The following is a 25,278-nucleotide window of genomic DNA, read 5'->3' as shown; positions in this document are numbered from 1 at the left end:
AAGTAATTAATTCTCCCTTTTTTAAATGATACTTTCTATTTAAATATTGAGTTTAAATTAATGGGTATACCTGAAAGCCAGGTTTACTTGTATTACACAAGAATTACTGTAATACTGTGTAAATTCACATGAAAGGTGAAACTTCAGTGTGAAGTGATTAAATTTTCACTAGGTTTAAAGTTATAATTTTAAAATAAGTAATTGGTAATGGGAAATGTATGTCACCATTTTTTGTGTTGTAATTTGTTGTTCAGTCATCTCAAGGATTAAGAGTTTAAGTAGCTGACGGAGGAAAAACAAATGATACGTAGTTATACATGCAGTCAGACTAGTAAATATGGATAGTACCCTTCAGTATTTTCCAAAAGTAATCAGAAGCTTATCTGGGAGGAGCTGAATTTAGGCCACTTTAATCACTAATTATTAAACTTTCTTTAACTGGTCTCATGCATTTCTTTGAAATGAAAAATTAACTCATGTCCTGAAGTAGACTCCATTGAATTAAATTTGGGAAAAATGATCTATTTAAATATTCAGTAATTAAGACTTCATTGATCAAAAGATAGATCAAAGTTTTTCATCTTATGCAAGCAAGCTAATTTCTCAAATGTTCAAAAGCTTATTATTTAGTGTTTATAAAAGTCATCCTGACAGTGTTGAATTAAATATATGTTAATTCACAAAATACTTGATGAAAAATACTGCTTTTTTGGCAGCCACGTTAGAGTACATTCTTATGCATGGTGCCTTTTTATAAATAATGGGACTGATATGCCTGCATCCACATGCAATCCTTGCCTGATAACAGCTTGCTAGATTTTCTTGCAAAGTGTTTGAAAACACATTTCAGACCTTTAGGTCATTTCAGATAAACATAGTGTGTGTATTGAAAGTTTTGACATTTCAGTAAGAAAGGAAAGATCTAGCCACCATTGCTTCAAACTCTAATATCTCTGTATTCAGAGAAACTGCAGATTTTGTAATAAATAGCAATTTAGCTGATTCTCTACTTGTAGTTAATATATGGTTTTCAAAGTATTGGAAATCAGGAGTTTTACAGCTAATCCATTTACAAGATCAGATGCAAGATCAGAAAGACGAAGCCAGATGCTTGAGTGTCATGCTTTTTTCTGTAACTGAATACAATGAAAAAATAACTGGTACAGATTATTCACTTAGGTATCTTAATTGTACATAGCTATACGTGCTATGATAAGTGGTGGCAGTTTCATTTCACAAGGTTGCATTTTTCATTTCAAGTTTCTAAATTTGGTTTCTAGGTGATGAAAATGAAGTTTCAGAGTGTCATGTTACTGATGGATCTTGCAAAGTTTTTAATGAACAAAAGAATAAGCACAATGGGGGGTTAAGAAAAACTAGAAGACTTCAAAAGGTGAGTTTAACTGGACATACTTTTGTTAAGCTCTTCCTTTTTCTTGAAGAATCACTGAGTGCCTTTGTATGTACAAAAAAAAAAAAAAAGTATTTTCCATGCACTATTAATTTAAAAACTTTTCTGAATCTCACTTTCCTTGAAATGTGTTCAAAGACAATACGTATAACCATGGAACTCAGCTTTCTGGTAACCTGTGGTGGCAGGGTCCATGCCAAGTTGATGTCGTAAAGGAGGTTGGTAAGCCAGCTCAAACTGGTTTAGTTGAAAAGCCGCTAAAGTAACCTGAAAAGATGCCTATCCTTTTTGGAGGAGTTACTAAATGGGGTAGAGTTTTTTGTTTTATAGTGGATCATACACCGTGGATGTTTCTGCAGGATAAAGATTTATGCAACATTTTCTTCTAGGTAAAGCTAAATTTCTTAACTTATTATTTGAGCTCAGTTTGAATGTAAAAAATGTGAGAGGACTGGGTCAGCACTGAATCTTTTTTAGGTGTTTTTCCCTTGTAAAAGTTTTTTCTAAGTAAATATAAAACTGATAGTGTTCTTTATATCAGTAAGTAGCAAGTCATACAATTAAAATGAGCACTGACTTGTTTTGAGAATGGGAAGTCCTAAAGCAGTAAAAGATGTCTGAGGTAAGTAATTATATGAAATAAATTCGACAGATGTTCATTGGTAGCTATAGATGGAGTTTCAAAGAGATTGATCACAGATTTTGATCCTCCTTTATGCAAAAGTTCAGAGCAGGTGCAATTACTAGGCTGTTCATCCTTTTATACATCTTGAAGAATGGGATATTAATCTCCATTAACAAGTGATCTTCTCTGAGTTAAAATTATTATATGACTTCTTGCCTGCATCTTACTGATGGTTACTTTTCTTGAGTATTTTTTCACTTTGTTTTCCTAAATATATACATCTATATTATTTGTATAACTAATAACTGTATTATGTGGAACGTATAAATCAACTTCACTCTAGATCCATGTCCTACAGAAACATAAGATAGCCTACTTTTTAGACTAATGCATCTATCCAGAACAGTTTCATTTCCTCACACAGAAATCTGACTAAAGCTGCTAAATGTATATCCACATACTACAGTCAATGGCTCTTCCTAAGGCTGTCTGCAGAAATGGTGCTTGGAGATTTATCAGATTTGTTGGTACTGATTCCTTCTCCTGTGTAATTACACTACTAGAGCATTATACAGTAGTGGTAGTTTTGATTCATTTCTCTTAAGATCCCAACATATGAAGTTCTTTTTTATTGGTCCCATTTTTCAGACCTGGTCTTGCAGTCAAAGGTGGTGTCTTTGGATGGTTCTGCTTGGTGTCTGCTTGCAAAGCGTGTTCTGTGAGGTGTTTAACAGTAGCAAAAGCTAAGTAGTAGCTGGAGAAAATACCTATTTCAGTGTTTTGAGATGGCTTCTTTCATCCATCCATTTCAGCCATGTGATAATACAATTTGACTCAAATATCAGTAAAATAGCAGCACATACCTTTTTTCCTGTCATATATTCTTTGTTTAATAATTTTAAAGGTTTCCAGTTGCATTTTGACTGTGCAAATTCATATAGAGACAATGTTGGAGTTTTATGATTGCAAAGTAAAAAGGACTTCACAAAAAGATTTTATGTGGTTTAACGAGACAGTCTGATAACCAGAAACACTGGAAAGTTTTACTTCATGTTCTCCTCAAGCAATTGTCTGTTAATATATATTAAATGTTTATGAATGGCTATTTAAGATCTATTTTCCACTGCTTTTATGCATACATACATGCAAAATTTATAAAGCCAGTGTTGGAGATCTGTAGGAAATTTAGTGAAGCAATTTTAAGAGGATATTGTTTTGAACAAAATTAGACTGTCTAAATTTTTATAAAGAATTAAGTTGTAAAACTTCTCTAGTGCCAGTCACAATATGTTGTTGAAGCTTTTTAAAAACAACTAAACACTCTACAAATTTTTAATAAAAACTTTTTTCAATGGCTGCAGTTTAAACATTGCAACATTTTGCTAATGTTTGACAATGTGAACGTGAAGTTAGAAAAATTTAGTTTGTTTCCTTTGCCCAAAGCAAAAAGTATATGAGAAATAGCACAAATATTTTTAAAAATATGATTTTATTGAGACATAGTAGTATGAAGAATTTCCTAACGTTTATTTAAATCTTAAAGTTTATGTTAAAAATACAAGTGCAAAAGAAATGCCATTTCCTAGCTATTTTAATGGACTGTTTCCAGAAATGTGACTATTGTGAATCTCCAGACCTTTTATATCTAAAAAAGAAAAAAACCTCAAACCCTTTAAATTATTCTAGAGGATATGCAGTTCTGTACTGAATAGTTCCAGTATGAGGCTTCAGTTCATAGTGCTGCTCTTCTGGGAATCCGTTATAAGTATAATCTGTTACATTTGTTACTTAGCTATAAGTCTCTTAATTTTGAAGGCAATATCAATTGCAGTTAGGGGTTTTTTTCATAGAAAAAGAGTTTGTAATCTAATATCTCTTTAAAAACATTTTAGATGTTTGCTGCATGTAATTCCTAGACAATGTCTGAACTGAAACTTTTTAGAGTACTTTAGTTATAACTCATTCACTACTCATTCACAGTGTATATACACTAAACACTGTATAACTCATTTGCTATAGTGAATGCATGTCAGTAGGCATTTAGAGTTCACTATGTGATGGTAAATATTTAAAAAGCCATACAAAAATATCTTTAGGAAATATGACCAGACCCAAGTGTTACCATTACATCCATGGTTATTTCATTTTGTTATTTGTAGTTTCTTTAATTTAATATAAATCAAGCTGTAGATAACGTATGCTCTGTTGTGCTATCGTGTTATGCATTTGTTTTCTTCAAAAACTCATGCAGATTGAGTTTCTTGTATTTTGTCTTAGCTGAAGTTAAAATCAAGAATGATTTTGTTTAGGTGCTTTTATATCACAATTTAAGATTACAAGTACTCATGTTTTCTTTATCTACATTATTTATATATGCATGCTTATTGTACTCTTAACATGGAAGAGTTCTAATCAAAGTTATCTAAAATTGTACTGTCAAGTAACAAAAACCATGAAGACAGAACAGTTTATAATGGCAGGTGAAGGCATGTTGGGGGAAGATTTTTCAGTAATCTTTAATGGCTTCAGGAACAAACTTTCTAGATTTCAAAAACACCACCACCCTAAAAAACCCAGGACTTTTGGTGTGTGGTACATATTCAAATGCAGCGCATGAAGACAGATTTATAAACCTGGCTGTAGGTTTGAACTTCTTAGTTTAGAGACACGACAACACATAATTGAGGATAGTTCCAGATTCTTCTTATGCAGAGTTGGTAAGGATAAACAAGGTGGATTAATGCCTATGAATGTCAGCAGGTGGCTTCCCTGGTCTAGAAATCTAAATTGATGATACTGGATTGCAGGGATAAAATAAACCCTTTATGCATTGTGATGCAGTTTTCAGTTATTCCATGGAATTGAATACATAGTTCTTTGTTGCTTTGCATAGGGAGGGCAAAGTGAAAGAACTAAAAATCATAAAGACAAAAATGCATTCAAACAAGTTAGTTACAGTGGTGTTAATCTGTTGGTATGAGTGCTCATTTCATTGCTTAATGTCACAAAAATGTTTACATTTATCACAATACCTGTTGCATGTCACAAATGTAAACATTTTGTACTTTAAACAGATCAGGGAAAGGCTTGTGAATAACCAGGTAACTGCCATTTTTATTCAAACAAAAAGTTGTTTCATAATTTAGAGGGACATGAGAGGTGATAGATATCTTTTAAAGGATCTAACAGTATTACATCACTAGAAATGCAATTGGAATAAATTTTACACTCAAAAACCCTTAAAATACTGTCTTCTCACTGAATAGAAGAAACCCTTCAACCATGTGAAAAAAAGTTAAGCATCATGAGCGATAATTAAAACCATATTTTCACAGAGGAGACAGTATGGACTTAACTGAAATTCCTTCAGTTTTGTTTTTAAACAGATTCATCTTGGCTTGTATTTCTGTAGCTGTTGGATTTGGGTAAAGGTAAAGTTATCAACAATGAACTTAAGAGATTTTTGAGAGAAGAGAAATTTTTTTGCAAAGAATGTTAAGCTCATGGTGTGGAACGATTAGTATGAAGCAGGTCACAGTTAGATCCTGTTATTAAAATCCTTCTTTTTGAAAATATTTTATTGATGGCAAAACAAAATTTAATATCCTGAAAAATCTGTAACTATAAAACATGAAGCATCTTACCAGACATTCAGGAAAACTTCATGTCTGTATTTGATGTGTGCATTTGTAGACTGTCTTAAAGAGATTGTATCAGTTTAGAGGGCAACACCTTTTGATATTTTCCTTCCAATTTTGATTTTGTAGTTGCTTTGAATAGGTACATGCATTTTAAACACTGATACTTTGAAATGTTACTGACTTCGAGTTGCAAATGAATATTAAACTAGTGTGAATTGCACAAGGTGGAAGCATGCAAGCTCATTTACAGTTGTGAAGAGACTGGAACTACCTACACATTTATGGTTTTGGGAAAATGATGTGATGGGGGGGAGGGTGGACAAGTGGTCATTGAAAATTATTCAAATTGATTGCTTCTGGGTGTAGTGATGAGTGACTAAAGCTACAAAGTGTAAGAGTGCTTGCATGGTACCATCGAGAAACTTTTATGGTATTGACTGTCTTGTCCCACATGGTGGGTTACAAGGGGGGTGAATCTTTTGAATTCCCCAAGTGCCAGTGGAAGAGCCTGTCTCTGCTTGGCAGAACCACAGGGCGCGCTGAGTCACGACAATGACTCAGAGGAAGAATTGTGCTGGTGACTTTATTAACTGACCACTTTGGTGAATGAATGGAGACAATTTGGCAACAATGAACTGATAACCGTCCGGGCAACGGATAAAGGCACTTTGGCGATGAGGCTATTTTCCTAATAACCCATCAATGATCAACTGATTGCGATTCAACTCCTACAAAACTTATACACATGAATATATGTAAGAGAGAGAGAGCAGAAAGAGGAAAGAGAAAAGAGAGGAAGAGGGGATAGGAAAAGGGGAAATCACCAACCTTGGATCCCGCGTTGTCACAGAGTAGCCAGCTTGGTCCGTAGGTGGTGGGTTGACCAAGACACACGTGAGGTGTTGCCTTTATATAGTCCTTCTTACACATACGCAGTAGGTTGTTCCAGAATGTTCTCATTTTTTCTGGCTTGTACCTGCACAGTTAGGCAAGTTCTGTCTCTGGGCAACAACAGGAGGGAGGGGGAGAGAAACGGTCCACCACCCCACCTCTGCAGAGCTTCCTTTGCTTCCCCCCCACAGGGCATCCCACTCGAGTTGTTTGAAACATCCTCTTTGCAAACAGTTTCTTGTTTATGAACAGTTTGTGACACCACCCTGTGGCTCAAACAATGAGAGTCGGTGGAGTGTCTTCAAGGTTGTCATCTAGGTCAGTGGAGTGTTTTCAATGTCGTCTTCTAGGTTGGTGATACGAACATAGCGGACAGCAGGAGAAAAGAGAGAGTAGCAGCGAGTAGACGGGTAATCAATCATACATCAGATAATAGCTATGCCAATTATCAAGAACAAAAATCCAACCAATAAAGTTATTCCAATTTATGCTAACAACTTCCCGCACCCCGTGAGTCCCCAGGACTACAGGAGCGAGGTGAACCAAGATTCAGTGAACCAGTGCTTTGGCTGGAATTACTGGAATATTTTGGCAGTTTGATTGGCACTTTCTTTCATTTTTGGCCTGCGTTTCCTTTACACAGGTACTGGTATTATGGATAGTTACACAACATTCTCCATCAGTTAGATTTAACATACCTCCTTGCTCTTTTAACAATATCATATCTAATGCTAAACAATTTTGAAATGTCATCTTTGATACTTGTTGGACTTGTAAATTCAGTTCTCCTAAAACATACCTTGTCTAGTTACTTAGAAGGTGTACTTGCCAGGTGATGTTTTCTAGAACAAATTGATGTCACATCAGGATTACAGATGGAGTAGAGATGTTTTCTGTTAGAGCATCCTCATGCTAGTCCCAGAGAAGCTGGGTATATACTAGTTTTACAAGTCCAGGTATCGTTATAATCCATAAAATATACTTCAGGTTTTGCAGTGAGTGGCAGGCTCTTCGAAGGGTAGTGTGTATGGGGTATACAACAATATTTACTCCTGTTACAATCTTTAGTTTTATTATAAATTTTATTACACAGTCTATCTTGATTTTTATATCCACTAGAACAGTAACTCCAACAAGTACACATGTCCCTTATCTCTCCAAGATAAGATGGATTGTTTCCGTATTATTTTTCCAGCTTCTTGTAGGGCTAGGGCTACCACAAATAGAACTTTTTCCCAGGTGGAATACCGTTTTTCTGCATCCTTAAAACTACGTGAAAAGAACCCAGCGGGGCAAATGGGGCCCTCTGGTCCCTTTTGCCATATATGTATAGATGTTCCATGGATTGCAAAACCCCATTCAATTTGAAGTGGGTCTATGGGGTGAATCGGGCCCAGGGCCTGATATACTTCTGCCTCATGCCTCAAACACTAATAACTTTAGGGCCTCCTTGTGAACAGGGGTCCAATCCCAAGCAGCTCATTTATGTACTAGGACAAATGTCTGGATGTGTGATTTTATGCATATCTGATTTTATCCTAGAATGTTTCTTGTTTACAAGATGTCTGATTTTGCATGAAGTAATCCTGAAAGTGTCTGAGCAACTCTAGCTGATGACAACTGCATAGTTGATGCAAGTTTAACTGTAGTTATCTAGCTGACTCAACATGAAGTTGAAGAAAAAAGTTTTTGGGAAAACAGCTTTTGAGCAGACTGCATTGTGGGACAGGTAACTCTGAAAGTGTTCGTGATAAAAGGATCTAATGTTATACATCCCTGCAGAAAATTTGCTTCCTTGGAGTGTCTGAAATATGCCACTGGATGGGACACTGAAATCCAACAAGAAGGTTTATTTTTACTAGCAAGACACGGCTTATGCTACTGCTATATCCAAAATGTAGCTGTGGTCATTTGTTTGTTCCAAATGTCCAAGTTTTGTAATAATATTTGCATTTGAGAACAAAATGACATATCAATAAGTAGAGTTAGTATTTTTTTCGTATAAATGGAATATGCAGAGACTTATTTGATAAAATGTTTATTCTGGTATAAAGTTAAGTAATGAAAAAAATCAAAGAACTTCATATTAGCCTAATGGATTTTAAAAATATTGAATGCTATAAGAGTGATATATAAGAAAAACTAAAATTAATATCAGCAAGGCTAATATGATATGGCTAAAATTACTGAAAAATATTCTTAGTAATATTTGAAAAGCAGAGTCTCAAAATACTGCCTGTGACTTGGTACTTACTGGTCATGCTGATGCTTTTTAGAGGATAGCACTGTAAAGGATGTCTATGTATCCCATGGTTTGAGACAGTTTTATAAATCCTGCTGTATGTTTAATCTCATGAGTATTTTCACTCAACCTTTACAAGGCAGTTCGGGTTCTGGACTTTGTCCAGCTAGTGAATTTGTTCCTCATACTTCTCCCACACCTAGTTGAGGGCTTCCGGAACAGAAGCCATATTCCTGGCATCTGCTGTTACATCTTACAGTGGATGCTTTGGGCCATGTCCTAATGGTAACAGCTTCATTAACACCACTTAGGGTGCTACCATTCCTACCAGGAAAGTCTCCTGTAGATGGACCTAGTGGGGTAATTCATGGCCTTGGGTCCCTAGAAATTATTCTCTTTATGATAGGTTTCACGCTGGCTGTTCTGGGCTACCTACTGAAGTGCTGTCATCTATTTCTTAACTTGAAAAAAAAGTGGCTTTTCAAGTCAGTACCTTTCTATGGCAAAAGGTACAACTTCCTCTCAAGTTTAGGGTGTTTCCTGTTGTCCCGGGGACACTTGCAGCTGCTGTTCACACTCTTGTATGGATTGCTGTTTGGAATACTGGAAACATGTGCCATGACAGTGATAGCAGGTGGTTGACTTTGCAGTTTGTCATCTTAGCAGGCAGGGTAGGTAAGATCGAGGAGTTGAATTCACCCAAGTTTTTATATAAAATTGTCACCAAATTTCTGTTCGGTCAACAGATTAACAGATTGGTTCTTTTTCAGAACCTTATTCAAGAAATAGAGGCCTAAGTATATGGAGAGTTTTTGTCTGCATAGAATTAAGAAAAAAAAACTTCACTGTTACACCCACACACAGACACGAAGATGGTGATTTTTTGGTCCAAAGTCTGTTTAGGAGGTCTTACATATAAAGTCAGAACATATTTTTTTATTATTACTTTTAGGCAAGTAGGAATATGCTTGAGAGCTATCCATGCTAAAGAGTAGATAGGGATAAGCACAGAGAATAAAATCCTAGAATCCCAAGTTATTCGAAGTACATCTATACCATCTCCATCCTTTTATTTAAAAGTCTATTGCATTCTTGGATTTGATGGTGGATGGAACTTTTTCTGGCTTAGACCATGAGGGGAACAGTACATAAACATTGTGTAAGAGCATACAGTCAGTACTTGAGACACACATACCTCACTGCTGAAGATACGTATGTATGCTGTAACTTAACTCGAGTTACTGGTAGATCACAATTCTTTTCTACACTGTTACATTTAACACTGAGGTCATAACTGTCATGCCAGAAAACCAAACAATCCACTGGACTGCAACTGGGTTGGGAAAGACTCAGTGTAAAACTGAAACTATTTTCCCTCTTGACATCAGAAACTACCAGGATGAAAAGCAACTGCTGGTTAGATCCTCTCTTTTGGGGGAAATTTAACTCTTGGAAGAATCAACAGCTTACATAAACCTACTGGTATCTGGCATGACTCTACAGGCCAGAAATCTTTTAGTTGATGGAACTGCTTTCTAAATTATAGCCTTACAGCTCTTGAAAATTGTTAAAAATTAATCTGAACAAAAGACTTCCTAAACTCCTTTTCATCAGCATTTGACATGTCTTTCTTAAATTTTTTTAATAATTTAACAAATACTACCATTCTTTTTTACATTAAAATTAAACATTTTATGGATTAGTGGTGTGATCTTTCCAGAATTGAATTATGAGCTCACAAACAAACCTTGCACTGCATTGCTTGTTAATAGATGTATTACTTCCTACTAGTATGAAGAACCAGAAGTGCTGAAAACAGTGGCTGTTGATCACAGTACAGAAAATTTTTTTTGAAAGATTGGTGTGCATGTATGATTAGGATCTTGAAGGATTATAAATTAAAAATTTTTTAAAAAGTGGGGTTTTTTTTTAATTATTGTTCTACCTTTCATAATATTGCTGTTGCACCTCAAAGCCTGAAAAGTATTGTTTGGTTGTTTACCACATTGTCTGGAGAGCAGTAAAGCTTTAACTCAGGTTGTTGACTATCATCAAGTGGATTGCAATCTTGTCAGCAGAGTATTTACTGAAGTTTACAGTCTTGTATCTTAACACAAACTTAACATAAATCCGAGTTTTACTTTTTTGGGCTGCAAACATGTTCAGAAGTATCTTCACCTGAAATTACACTCATTCCTGCATAGTTGGCAATCTCAAGGAGACTTCAACTATCCAAATTAACCTCACGGTGTTAATAGTTGTGCAAGCCCAGTATTTAACAGTTGGGGTGATGCAAAATGCTTCTTTCCCTCTTAAAATGGTTTCACCCCTACAGCCTGCACAATGGAAGTGTGTCTCTGTGTCAGTTGCTTCTGCCCAATGTGTGACCCATTGTGAGTAGTGTTAACTGAGCCACTGATGTCTGCAATGAAGTAGCTAAGGCAGATGTCATTTCTAATGAACCTTCCATGATGGGTGGCAGCCACCATTGCCAAAAATGGAATGGATGGCTGATGAGGGCTTAAAAATCAAACCATTAATTTCACTGAAGCTAATCTACTGTTGCCCACTAACCTTGTGGCTTAGTTTTTATTTCACAGGTAGGGCATAGGGTATCTCAGCTGTAGCTTTATGTTGCTATGCTTTTAGTTGGTCATAAGTCAGCTGTCCAAAGAAATTGTTCACCTCATTGGATCATTATGAAAGCAAAACCAGTGTTTAATATCTGAACAGATGAAACAGATTCACTCTTAAATCATGCTTAATTTTTTTGTTAAAATTATACACAGAAGGGTGCAAACTATTTTTGTTAACCTTGGTGAAGCTGGGGAGTGGGGGAAAGAAGTTCATGTTGCTTAAAATTTCAGCAGAAAAAAATTAACTGTGCCTGACTTCCTCACAGATCATTTGGGAAGGTGAGTATACATTGGGTGTTATTTGGTGCTAATGACAAAATTAATTTATGCCCTAGTTGGTCTTTAAAATATTTCTGCTTGCATGTATTAGTTTTCCCCATAACACAGTGTTGCCCCATGATAGCCCTTGTTCCTCTTTCTCCTGTCTTATTACTTCTTTGGGGTGAGAGTGTCTTTCCTTCACCTGAGCTTTCATTTACTATTAGAATCTAAACTATAAAGTAGCTTTCTCCTCCCCTTAGCATACCAATTCTTGAGATTCACTTTTGTTATATTGGCAGTGTCTCCATCTGTGTCTCCTCAGGTTTCACATTGTATGGTCTAGAGGTAAAACTTTCCTAGTAAAAGGCAGTTGAGAACTGGGCTGCTTCTCTTCCTGAGTGATGCTGACTGGGAAGCCAACCCCTATTTTGTACCTGTTGGAAAGGCTTGGGCTTCCCATCAGAATGGGAACCTCTGCTGTCTGTGCTCGCAGAAATGATAATCATGTTTGTTGGCTTTTTTTCATGTCATATTGATTGACTCAGAAATTTTTGATTGCAGTCAAAGGGGTGAGAAGGAGCACCTGCTCTCCCCTTAATCTTTGTCTGTCCTACCAGAAAAAATCAGTCTCTAGTTTTGCTAATGATCACAGCCAGACGTTGTGAAAGCTGTCCCTTGCTACAGAGTTTTGTATCCCCCTAGGTTGATCTTTTTTTTTTACTATAGTTCTTAGCTGTTGTGGTTGCATGTGGAAAACTGACAGTAAGTTGTAAACTGTGACACTACTAGTCTGAAAAATCTGAAGCTATTCACCATCCTTAATCTTGCCAACAGAAGTTCTAGGAGTTTCTGTGTCTGTGGTTACAGGATTTCTCATTTTTTTTCATCTTTGGCAGTGAAGGAAAGCTGATGCTCAGGCACCTGTCATGTAATCTTATTTTTCTTTCTTCTTATAGCCTGCTTTGTTTTTTCATCTTTCCCCATGGTAGTATTGATTTAGATAAGATGGGTGCATTTTTCACATCCTTCTAGGACCAAAGCAGAGGTACTATATTTGGTCAGGAAATTACAGTCGAAATTGAGTTTGCAGCCAGAGGAAACTGGAAAAATACCAGTATCAAAGGACTGATAAGAGGAGAAAGGCCAGCCAGAAAGTAAATAACAGCTTTGAATAATTGCTCTTTAAAACTACTGAATAGTAATCATTCATTACAATTACCAATTATTTTCAGCTATGAGCCACAATTACTTGAATAGAATAAATTAATGTAGAACAATTTATAGATTGTTTCTAAAAACAGCCTTAAAGTTTTGAATCCTCGTTACAACCTTTCTAGATAAAAGCAGAGTGCAATTAACCTGATTCTTGAATATTCTCATGCTACACGTGGCTCTGTTTTTTGGCTCATGTACTAGTAGGACTGAACATTGTTACTTCTGAAATACAGCTGTAAAGATCAAAAGTGAGTATACAAGTTCTGAACCAATTTCAGAACCATTTGATGGACTTGCAATAGCCAGAGAAAAAAGGGATTGGAAGAATACAAAACAGGTAGCATAATAATCTTGTACTCTCCCTTATGCTTTATTTGCACATGCATGCATTACTTTCCCCTGCCTCCTTCCCGTTTCCAAAAAAGTCATTTATCCCTGGTATATTGGCCAAACCACATAGGGTAAGTAATGAGTCCTGAAGGTGAAGGTCTTATTTTACTCCATCACAACATATGTCTGAGTTTGAAAGTACACTGAAGATTATTTCTTTCAGAACTTCAGTCAGCTTTAAGGCATAAGAGGAGAATTTGGACTAAGTAATACAGAATTCAAAAGTGATATTTATTGATTGAAATCCTTTCTTGAAAAATATCTGGGTTCTTGACCCAAAGACAAAATAAGATCTAGTATACTTAGGCAGGAATTTAATGAGTCACAAATGTTAAAACTATTTCTATCAAGTCAATTCTTAGCATGAATGCACTTTATTCTTGAGAACTGGCCTGGAAAAACATATTTTATGGTCACATTTAAATTCATTTGTCACTTATGAAAAACAACTCATGACATTCTCACAGGGAAAGAAAATTTGAGTTCACTTTCTTGAAAAGCAGGTTGTACAAAACAAGACTATTCTCTTATTGTCCTTCAGCTTCAAGAAACACCTGCTCAAACTTAGAAGAAAGAAGAATACATTTTGAGGTTGGATGCCTCTTTTGTGGTATAAGTCAGTTAACATACAGGAAGTATCACATCGTATTTTAAGTACTGGGAAGATTTACAAATACTATTTCCTTTGAGCTACTGAAAGGCGTGTTTTATATTTCAGATGACTTATAAAAAACTTGTTGGCACACTGTAAAGAAATACTTAATGCAACTGTGCTCCTAAGAAATACGTAAAGGAAAGCTGAAGCATGTAGTTTATAATACAGCCTGTATTCCAGACCTAAAAAATAATTCAGAAAGAAGTATGTTCTGATTTAGAGTACAGATATACAGCTTTTCAGGATTCAGAGGTTAATGATAAATAAAAGGGCCAGTTAATACCACCTTTTCCAGTGTTTTATTAATAATAATCCTGCTACAAATGTGCATTAGAACTCATAATGATACTCACCAGATGTCTTTTTGCTGCTCAGAAAAAAAAATGCTAACTCAAAAATTTTTGCAATAAAAGCAACATGTAAAATAAAACAGACACAAAGAGCATAGAAGAAAAACTGCATAGCAAGTGGGGGAAGCAATTAACTTGAAATATGTACAACTGAAAATTAAAACATAGTTTGGCTAAGTTTTCTCCTTGGTAACTGTAATTAAAGAGGACTGCTTGTCTTACTGAAGCAATAAAACAAAATGTTGTCTGCTTAGCAAATGAACTCTAACTTGCAAAAATATGCAGTTCTGAATTAAGATTAAATAATAGTTTGTAAGAAATTAAATTTATTTAAATTTCTACCTTTTGTATGCATCCTCTGCGTTCTTGAGTCTTTGAATCGCTTTGAGGTACACTGACATTTGCTCAGAATACTCACTGTTCCATCTTCTACGCTATGTTTTGTAGCATAAAAACTACAATTCAAAAGCTGACTGCAGGGTAATGTCAGGACAGGCTGCAGGTTTCCTAATTTAGGTGGATCCAGTATTTTCACTCCCCTATAGATAAGGTATTAAGGAACTGTTAACAAACATCTGAAGCTGAAGAAGCCAGCTGCAGGATCTCGAGCTGCTCTGGCCTTGGTTTATAGTAATGGGTTTTTTTAACCCAAGTTTGGCAAAAGTGGTGGTCTGATTAGTAGTACTTCCGTGACATTTCATTTATAAAAAGTTGTAAGGATGGGTATTATTCTGCACATTCTGAACAGGCACATCAGGATCTGACTTTGGAGCTAGTAGTATACAAGGGCCCTGAGAACCTAGTGCAATTCTTTTGTGTGGATTTACCTCCAGACTTTTACCCAAAGAGATTCATTCTGATGGCAGTGAGGTTTGGCTTGAGATACTGAAGGAGAACATCATGACCATGTTGAAGCATACATATTTGACATAGATGAGTTTTCAGCCCAGAAAGATTGGATAGAGAAAAGTTTGCTTTTAAGACATGTCTTATGCCTTCCTAGGCTGTCACATCCCAGGATCCTTTAATGTTCAGGAGTTTATGCAAATCCAACAACATGTATTAAGACAGTATGAGCTACGCCTTCACAATTGTATAATGTGGCCCCACGTCAGATTTCAATCACCTGACCTAACCTGCTCAGTAGAGTGCCTAATAGTGCAGTCCTCCTGCCATGAGAACCCTTACTCAATGTCTTACTACATGTCTTTTTGAGTGTATATACTCAAAATTTTGCGGTTCTATTATTTAATACTAATTATATTGTTATGATATATATATTTAATATATATTGTTGCATTGTTGTTATTTTTGCTCAAACTCTTTGAGTATAAAAGTCAAATGTAGAATTGAAACTGTGAAGTTCTTGGAACTTCCAAGAGCAATTAAACGTGACAGTTTATTTGGAGTTGAAAGTAATGCAGTACAAAGTCCTTTGGCTAAGAATACAACAAATTTTGATTACAGGTAAGTGCATATTATCTTCTCTTCAGTTGCCAGGCTAGCAGTAGGCTAAGGCATCACCAGTAAGAACTGCAGGCAACAAGTTAGAATTTGGAAATTTACATTTCCAGAAATACTGCATAGAGTTTCTCTCAAATATTTCAATATAAAAGTGTCATCCTTTCCTCATTTGAAGTGTTATTCCATTTTATTATGGATTGTTTTTACATTTTCTCATTGTATGACATTTCAGTTCTGAAGTATTGTATAGGTTACATAAGGTTGTCTGAGTGCATGTTTGTCATGAATTTAAAAAATGATTGAATATGTTACATGTTGCTTCTGAAGACTTAAATAGTATCTGAGTATTATGTTTTTCAAATTTACCCAACCACAGAATGAGATGATCATGTGTATGTTGAAAAGACTACTACTTATGTTATCTTTAATATCTAGCTTGTCAATGGTATCTAAACTGTGTTTTATGCAAAGATTGTTTATATTAATGAACAGTCATGGTGCACACTGTTAGTCTAGTCTGTAGTCTACAGAGATAATTCCAAGAAACTCCATTCTTAAATGTGACAAATTGCTTGAACACTTAATGGAGAACAGTTCTGTACTGATAAGAGAGAACAGATGGAGTTGCATCAGAGTATATCTCTTCTGTTCTGTGATTCATTACTGGGTAAAATGAGTTGTCCTCAAGTCTTTTTTGGCCTGTGCTACCAGCTGTAATCCAATTCAAAATATTTTTGTGGTCTCAGCTCAGTGCATTACTGAAAGGAAAATGAATTTTAGCAGAGACTTCGGGAGCTTACCGCTTGTGGCTGTGGTAATATATTGGGGGGGCAGAAATGGGAATGATTATTTCTTATGGAGCAGTAGTTATCTAGAGAAATAATTTGAAATTCCTATATTGATTTTGAAAATTAGGAAGAACTGTTTGAAATCATTGTATAAAAATCAGGTGATCTACTTTTTCTACAAAATTAAAATGCTTATGTATATGTACTTGTAGCTACAACTAATTCTAGCTAAGATTTTCAAAACCTCTTGTTACATGTATTTTTGATGACTGTATTATGTTCAGTTATGTATTTCTCTGATACTGCTAAAATTCATGTTCTGTGCTACCTTTTGTGCATGCTGGAAGCTTTCATGGTCATTGCTGATGAACAAAGGATACTTCTTCCTCTTCTGACTTCTATAATACTAATTCTTAAAAAGGTTATTTAAAGTCTTCATGGGGCAAACACTCCTACTTTGCACATAAGCTATAGGGGGATATTGCAGGGGAAGGTAGGGGTGCTTTTTAAGGTGTCTTAGAATTGCTGGTTTAAGGATTGCTGCACTCTTTGAGCATACCTTGTGTATTATATTACTCGAACAACTTTTATTTACAAGAAAAGAATGTTTACTTAAAAACCTGGACTTAAAGTACTGAAGTTGGCCAAAAAAAAGACAAAAACAAAAGGCTACACTATCAAAATAAAATTATTAAACTTATACTTTACAATAAATATACTCTTGTTTCTGCAGCACTCAGCCAGTTTCTGCCTTTCTTTTGGAAGAAACTGGAATAATTTTAAATTACAGGTTTTCTTTGTTGAAGGTAAGCTGCCTTTTCCTTTCCACCTGATCAGAAGGAAAAGGCAGAACACAAATACTATCCTTTTTTCTGTGGCATCCCAGACTGGATTTGCTTTTTGTTTTTACTAAAGAAAACTTACGTTCCTGTTTTCTGCTATATTGGATGCTTTGATACCAGATGTGATGAAGGGGTTTCCTTCCTTCTTTGTACTCAAAGTTTAATATTTCTAGTATATGTGTTAATTAGTACAGCCTCTTCCCCAGGTGATACTGTAATTATGAAGTAGTTTAGTCCTTTTAATAGAACAGTTTCTAATTTAAGGTTTTTTTCAAAGGGGAAAACTCTTTAGATTTTTGATGTTTTGTTGTCTCTTTCACATCTCTAGCCAACAAGGACACTGGTTATGACGAGTATGTCTTCTGAGTAAGTATTAAACGTTTTGACTATTTAGTCAGCACACCATTTAAACTCGAATGCTGATAATCTTCTTATGCCTATACAAAGTTAAATTTGTCTTTGAGCTGTATGGTAAAACACTTCATTCTTTATTGTAGCTAGAAACACGTACATACATGTATGTGTCATTGCTATCTATAGTGTGTGTGTATGTTTGTGTTGCTATGGGTGCAAACTGAAGTAGCGCCATAGGTGAGCTCAACAGGTCTTCAGATCAATGAAACTAAAATCTTAAGCAAGTTTTGAATTTTTCTGAAGGAAGTGTAAAAAGGAATTTTATGTAGTAAATGGTTCAGGCTTTCAGCCCAAGACTTAGCTTTTTCCCCATACATTTTAATTATTTCTATTTAAAAAGTCATAATCTGACACATCAGTTCAAAATGTTTTTCTGTCATATAAATAGTTGCTGAAGAAATATCAGTTGTAGGCTTTTTAGCCATTTAGTTTCAAAAATTAGAAGCAGCTGCCACTGCGTGTTTTGGGGGAGAGTTAATAATTTTCTGGCATGCTCTTATCATTCTCTTAAAAGTCTTGCAGCATAAAGAACATCCAACAAAAACACAATTTCATATTTTATACTACACTTGCTTACAGGTTTTTTCAATTCTTTTTGAAAACTCAGGATATTTCTACTACCCACAAATCTGTTTCAGGTTTGAAGAAATTAAATCCTGACAGTTACATAGATAAAAGTACTCAGAAACAGCACTTAGTGTCTATCCTTCTAGAAGTTCTGTGTGAATAGTTGTCAATATCTATTAACAAGTATACTAATATATGTCAGAAACATAAAATGGAATTAATACTTTTCTTGTCTTTAATGTGGCTGGATATTATCAACACCAAGACTATAAAATGCACTTTGCAAGTCGTGAAATACAGGATCACTGTGAGGGAGGTAAAGATAATAGCTACAGTGCAAATAGAAGTAGTGGAAAACAGAGGCTATGATCTGCCTAAAAGACATCAAATCCTGGTAGAGCTAGGGAAAAAGTTCTTTTGTTGAAAGAAGTTATTAATACATTATTCCTTTTATGTTGCTTGTATGTTGATTTTTCCCACTAGCCAATTAATATTTCATTAAACAAAAATGTCTGGTGATAATAATTGCTCTTCTTCAGAACTTCTTTGTCAAGATTGTGCTTTTGGCTGTCTACATTTGTATGCCTTCAACAACAGGCGGGTGAAGGTAAAGGTTCTGCATCTGAAAGAACTAAAGAACAGAAAATAGTCCTGCAAAGTACAACCCAATGGCCAAAAGTCAATTCTACTACCCAGTAGCTACAGCCTCAAAAGTGGTTCATTAGAATTTAAATTCTAAAGATCATGAGTTCAGTTCTTTAATGCATCGGGTTTTGAAGTTATCTTAAATGCTGCTCACTGATTCACAGCCAGCAGCTACCTGTTTTTGTGAATCAGTGAAATTTTGTTGTAAACTTGCATCTGTCGGGTTTTGCATCTGACTGAAGTATAAACTGGTGAGTTTTCACTGTAATTTACAAGATATCTTAGATTCAATTCTTGTACAACAGGACTTTTTCCTCTCATTGTAAGGAATTTTGTGTAGACACAAGAAAGAACTAAGAAAAGGTTCAGGTAGAGCATGGAAGTGCATCCTCTGAGCATACAATCTAGGCAGGGCCATGCCCTATGGGTTGCAATGTTGCAAAAACATTCACTTGTAGGCTATGTTAAGTTAAAACTCATAAAATCAAAAGGGAATAGTAAATATTCTAGTAACATTCAAAGCCTTGTAGCCAAGGCCAGAATTCACACTGGAGTGAGGGTCAGTGGTTTGAGTTTTTGTTTTTGTTTTTTTAGTGTTTCCGCATACAATATCACCTTTTAATTTAATTGTGAAGTTAATTTGCTACACTGTTTTTACTATTCATATATTTGTTTGAAACTTCTTTAAAGACAGATTGCTGCATTCTCTGTGAAAAAGTTTTTGCGGTTTTGTTACAGTTGCTCCAAGTAGTGTTTGGTTTAACTGGGGTATTTTGGAAGTTTTAACTGAGTTATATTCTTTGGAGTGAAATGTAGTGAGAATTAAGTAACCCCAGAGGCTTCTGGAGTGTGCTCGCATTATGTCAGCGATTAACTTAAATGTTTTAACTGAGAGGATCACCCCTGTGATAGATGTGACTGTGTTCAAGGTTGTGTTTAATTGTTTTATCTTGTGTAGCATGCCATGGACATTTTCAAGTCAGCCAGAGGGAGCAGGGAGGACACTGGAACTGGGCTTTAATTTAAAGATTGTTAATGATCATTTATAATAATGATTTTTAAAAACAATTGTTAATAAGAACAGTAAATTGTTCTCATGCAGCAGCTTTTCACTGGTGATACCAAGATCTCACTGTTTTTATGATGATATATTTATGTGCTTCAGTGTAGCTATGTAGAGAACTGAAATTAGATTTCCAGTTATAGCAGGCCATTCTGGATTTTATATTTAATTTCATATATTTAATTATAATTGTATTTAAGGATAAGTGAATTTTTACCTGAAACATTGGCTCAGATGTATAGGTAGCAAGCCAGAACTTTAGGACTTCTATCTAAATTTAGACACAGCATTTTATTCAGATGCTGAAAATCTGATGCTTCCTAGTGAAAAATCTTTTAAGAGATCTGTGTCTAAATGTTTACATTTCCTGGTAATACTTTTTTGATAGTACTACAAAAGCAACCAAGAATGAGGCTCTGTTGTACTAGACATTGTACACAAACAACATGTTAGCTAATTCCTGACTCAAAAGCTTCTATTTAAACAGACAAGATAGATGTGGGGGAGAAAAGAGCTTTGATGTGCAAGTAGATATGATTGTGTGATGACAGAAGAAGTTGTGTTTGGACTCATTGGGAAGGCTAATGAATTTAGGGCTAGCAAATGGGTAGAGGCTCAGTGAGAAAAGGGTAAGAAATGATTAGCAAGGAAAGAAATAAGGTGAGTTTATTTGTGTTGTGTGTATATGCTTTTATAATTTTGCATATCCGTTCAATATTGTGTGGGGTTTTTTTCCTTTTCTTTTTAGGAAGCAAAATACAGTAATTCAGGTGGTGAAGAAACTTGGAGACTTTTTGTTCTCAGATGATGTATGTGAAACAACAAGTCATGTAGTTACAGGGAGTCCTCGTCGTACCTTGAATGTTATGCTGGGAATTGCTCGTGGGTGTTGGATTGTTTCTTATGAGTGGGTAAGAACTATTTTTTTTATTTTGCTAAGGAATAAATTAAACTTATTTTGTATAGCTGAAATATCAACCATATAACCATGTTTGTGTCCATGCTATGTACTATAATGCAATGTTCAGATATTCAGGCTTACCTAGAGTTAGTTCAATTAGAGGAAATTTGTCTGTGTAAAGCTCTGTTATCATGACTTACAGTCTTTCAGTACTTCATCTAACCTAAGTATTCCTGTATTGTACCTCAGTTTGTATTTTAGAAATGCCTGAAGCCTTATCTCATGGATAAGAAACTCATGTCACATGCATTATTTTTGAACAGATTAAAGGATAAACAAACCATTTCTGCTCAAAATTAGCTAAGTCACATTATTTAGTTTGAATTTTTTATGTACTGTTTTAATATATTTTTGTTGTGTTCTGAAATATGTATTGTGTTTAGCATTGGTAAATATGAAGGGGAATTATTAGAGATTTTGCTGCATAGTGGAAAAACTGTAAAATAGGAAACAAATTAAGGAAAGCTATTTGTAGTTAAGTAGTTTGGAGACTTTGTAATTTGCAGAAATGGTTCCCAGGCATACAGATCAAATAATCACTATATATCCTCAAAATTTCTTGTAGACTACCACGTACAGTTACCAGACTGTTACCATAAAGACAAGATAATCATGACTTGCTGTGCTGGGTCTGTCTGGTATGGAGTTAATTTTCTTCATTGCAGGCTGTATGGTGCTGTGTTTTAGAGTGGTGACCAAAACAGTGTTGGTAACACACCAGTGTTTCAGTCGTTGCTGAGCAGTGCTTACACAGCGTCAGGGTGTACTCTTTCTCACACTGCCCTGCCAGTGAGTAGCCTGGGGGTACACAAGGAGTGGTGTGAGGACTCAGCTGAGACAGCTGACCCCAGCTGATCAAAGAAATTTTTTCACACCATATGACATCACTCTCAGATATAAAACTGGGTAAGAGTTTTCCCAAAGCAGCCATTTCTTGTAGACTGGCTGAGCATTGGTCTGCTGGTGGGAATGATTACTTTTATATCACTTGAGGTTTTTTAAACTTTTTTCCCCTTCACTTATTGTCTTCATCTTAACCCACAAGGTGGTTGTTTTCTTGCTTTTGCCCATCCAATTCTCTTCCATATCCTGCTGAGGTGGGGAGTGAGCAGTGGCCAGGTGGGGACCTTACCTGTCAGCCCAGAGTTAAACCACCTCAATTGCTCACTGTTATAATAAAGATTAACCACTCAATCTGACATTGCAGATGACAGGGTCTTAACTTTCCTTATGTTTCCAGAGCTATAAAACATAGCTGTTGGAATTTATATGGAAATAGCTCTTCATCTTATACAGAAAAGGTTTGTAGAATAACTTTAAATTCCTTAGTTTCCTTTTTCTTATAAATACTTTAAAATTTAGCTGTTGGGCTGAAAAGAAAATAAACTCCTGTTGCCTTTTTGTTTTCAAGATGTCTGGGACTTACCAATGTGAAACTTGTCACATGATATACATGTAGCTATCTGAAGAAGCTGTTATGGTATACTTTGAGGTTTTCAGAAGTCCTTGGTGATTAGAATAAAGGGGTTTGCATCTTTGGTCACCTTAACAATCCGGTAATGTGCCTTTGTGGAAAAAAAGGCTGGTAGCATCCTTGGCTGTATCGAGAGGAACACATCTGAGCAAGGGGTTTGAACAAGACAATCTCCACAGGTCCATTCCAGACTCAACTATTATATGATTCTGTGCGTCTATGAATGAAATACATTGAAACATCTGTCCCACACTTGGCTCTGTATGGAGGTTTAAACAAGTAACAACATATATGCTATAAGTTACTTTCTCATAACAGGGTGGTTCAACATGAAAGCTGTGTATTTCCTTGAGAAAAAGCTGCAAATAACTACTAAGATAGCTAAAGATGTAGATAACTACTACAAAAATCCAGTAAAATACTTTCCTATCTTTGTACATAGTATACAACAGTATTTGGATAATCACTATTCTGGCAATTGCTGTCCTGAAATTTCATTACCCATTTTATGCACTGCACTTCTGTGAACCAATGCATGCTGAAAACATCAACACATGCTCTTCATAGACCAGTATTGACTAGCAGCAATGCCAAATTTTCTTCTGCTGTCGTACAGTCTACCATTTAGACTCATCGCAGGATCATCTATATCCCTCATATAATACCAATAAGTTGAATGGAATTGTTCCAAGGATTATTTTGTTCTTGTAAATATTATTGGATGAAGTGCTGAAGCTGTCTTCACTCATTTTACTGATCTGCTATTTAGACAAAAGTTCTAAAGTTACTATGAGAGCTGCATGAGAAGGAATTAGAGAAAAACTTCAGAATTCAGTTCTCCAAATCACAAGTTTGTTCAATCTTACAGTATCTGCTTACCTGTGAATATTGCTATTTTTAGTTTTTTTAGAACTGTGCTTAAATCTTTCACTGAGGCTGGGTACAACTTTGTCCATTAATGTTTAATCCTTCAAGAATTAAGTTATTTATTTCACTGAAAGAAAATATTGCTTTGAACTTCTAAAAAAAAAATTTCTTAATCTGGTTAAATCTATGCATTTTATCATGTTAGAGCATTATTGTCTTATTTCTAATTGTGTCACTGGCATAATTTTGCCATCTTTTTACCCAAATTCATTAACTGAATAACTGGAGAAAAGAAAGCTGAAGCTTTACTTAACCATCATGAGGAATTCTGTAGAAAATTAGTCAGGAGAATTTCATTTAACCAAAATAACCTTTTCCTCTTCATTAATGCTACAATACTGAATCCTTTAAATGCCTTTCTATACTGTAGTCAATCCTACTATAAGTACTTTCATTGATAAAATACTTCAATTAAAATAAGTCTGGAGAAATCAGTAGTACCTTTTAAACAAAGTATTTTGAGCAGTAATGATTGTCTTTTGGAAGATGTTTCTCAATGTTTTAAGGAGCTGAAATATTATTTACCTCTGCCTTTTGACTTGTAACACGGAGAGATAATTTCTTCTTCTGAGAAAAACTTAAAATGATCTTTTAAAGATGGATGTTAGAGAAATATCAAATTTACCATTAGCCATTTAATCTCCATAGCACTCCATTTACATATTTCGAGTTATTTAAGTACAAATACCGTATTATCATTCAGTGTGCTGGCAGGTAAGAGGCCTTAAATAATGACTAGTCAAACAGTGTGTTTTCAGACCCTTGAGAATTTGATGTTTGACGTAAATTTTCCTGTATAGTGTGAACATAGCTGATACGGATATGCAAAGGAAAACACTGCACCAAGGGGCTAACCTTATAGCTGTATAACCTAGAGGACACTTGTTGGAGCTCAGTGCCATACAGGTTGCCTGCTACTGAATTAGATTAAATAGTCCATACTTGAGGACAAAGTAACAGAAGATCAACTTAATTCTAGAGTCCAAAGCCAAGGAAAACATTCTTTAAGGTTGTCAGAAGTCCACAGAAAAACTATCCTTTTTCCACTCTCCTCTTCCATCCCTGTTTCTTACTTTCTCGTGTCCTCCATGACCAGCAAGACTGCATTCTACTAGAATCTGATATATTCTTAGTATCTCGGTGTTATCAGCTGTATTTTCCTAACTTCTGATACTCCTATATCCAGCATTCATGCTTGATCCATACTGTACTGCTTTATCATTATATTTCAAGCTAAATCTTTTGTAACTGCAGATTTGAAAACTTCTAGATAGCTCTTTGTTCTCTATATAAACAGTTATATCTGAAGTATTTCAGCTTTTCTTAGTCCTTTTCCACATTCTAAGAAACTGTTGAATATGAAGATATTACTAACTTAACAAGAAAAATTAGTTTACTCAAGAATAATATTGCAAATCATAACTTGGTTTTGTCCTACATGAATTTCAAGCATTTTTTCAGTGTTGCTATGAAAATATACTGGTTGAAATTTGTCTCTGCCAGTCAGAAGCAAACTTTCAGTGACTTAGAATGGAGAGCTCTTGCCTTTGTGTTCATGAAAACTGAATGTTTTAGTGAGTGGTGACCTAATTATTTACTGCAGGACCTGTTCATGAACTCTGTATCTAATTTTCTTTTTATCTAGGAAAGTAGATATGATGTCTTTGTACTCAATTCCAGAACCGTGATAGACAAGCATTAATCCATCTTTTGTTAAGATAAACAAAATTCATTTCTAAACAAAATTCTGTAAATACTGCAAGGATTAATAGAGGTTGTTACTGTAAAGTTGGCCTGGAAAATGAAATGGGATTAC

The 25,278-nt window shown here is 35.2% G+C and overlaps 1 protein-coding gene across 1 annotated transcript in view; it reads left to right on the top strand.

Annotated features, from left to right (window-relative positions):
* The window catches only part of MCPH1 (microcephalin 1), a 133,951-nt gene that overhangs the window by 23,499 nt on the left and 85,174 nt on the right, over positions 1–25,278 (top strand). The window contains exons 9-11 of the mRNA XM_074819922.1: positions 1,281–1,393; positions 17,740–17,777; positions 20,849–21,011. Of these exons, the coding sequence (XP_074676023.1) occupies positions 1,281–1,393; positions 17,740–17,777; positions 20,849–21,011 (314 nt within the window). The remainder of the gene's footprint in view (positions 1–1,280; positions 1,394–17,739; positions 17,778–20,848; positions 21,012–25,278) is intronic.

The sequence above is a fragment of the Strix aluco genome, chromosome 3 (assembly GCF_031877795.1).
Source record: "Strix aluco isolate bStrAlu1 chromosome 3, bStrAlu1.hap1, whole genome shotgun sequence".
NCBI lineage: Eukaryota > Metazoa > Chordata > Aves > Strigiformes > Strigidae > Strix > Strix aluco.
This window is presented reverse-complemented; position numbering and strand designations above follow the sequence as displayed.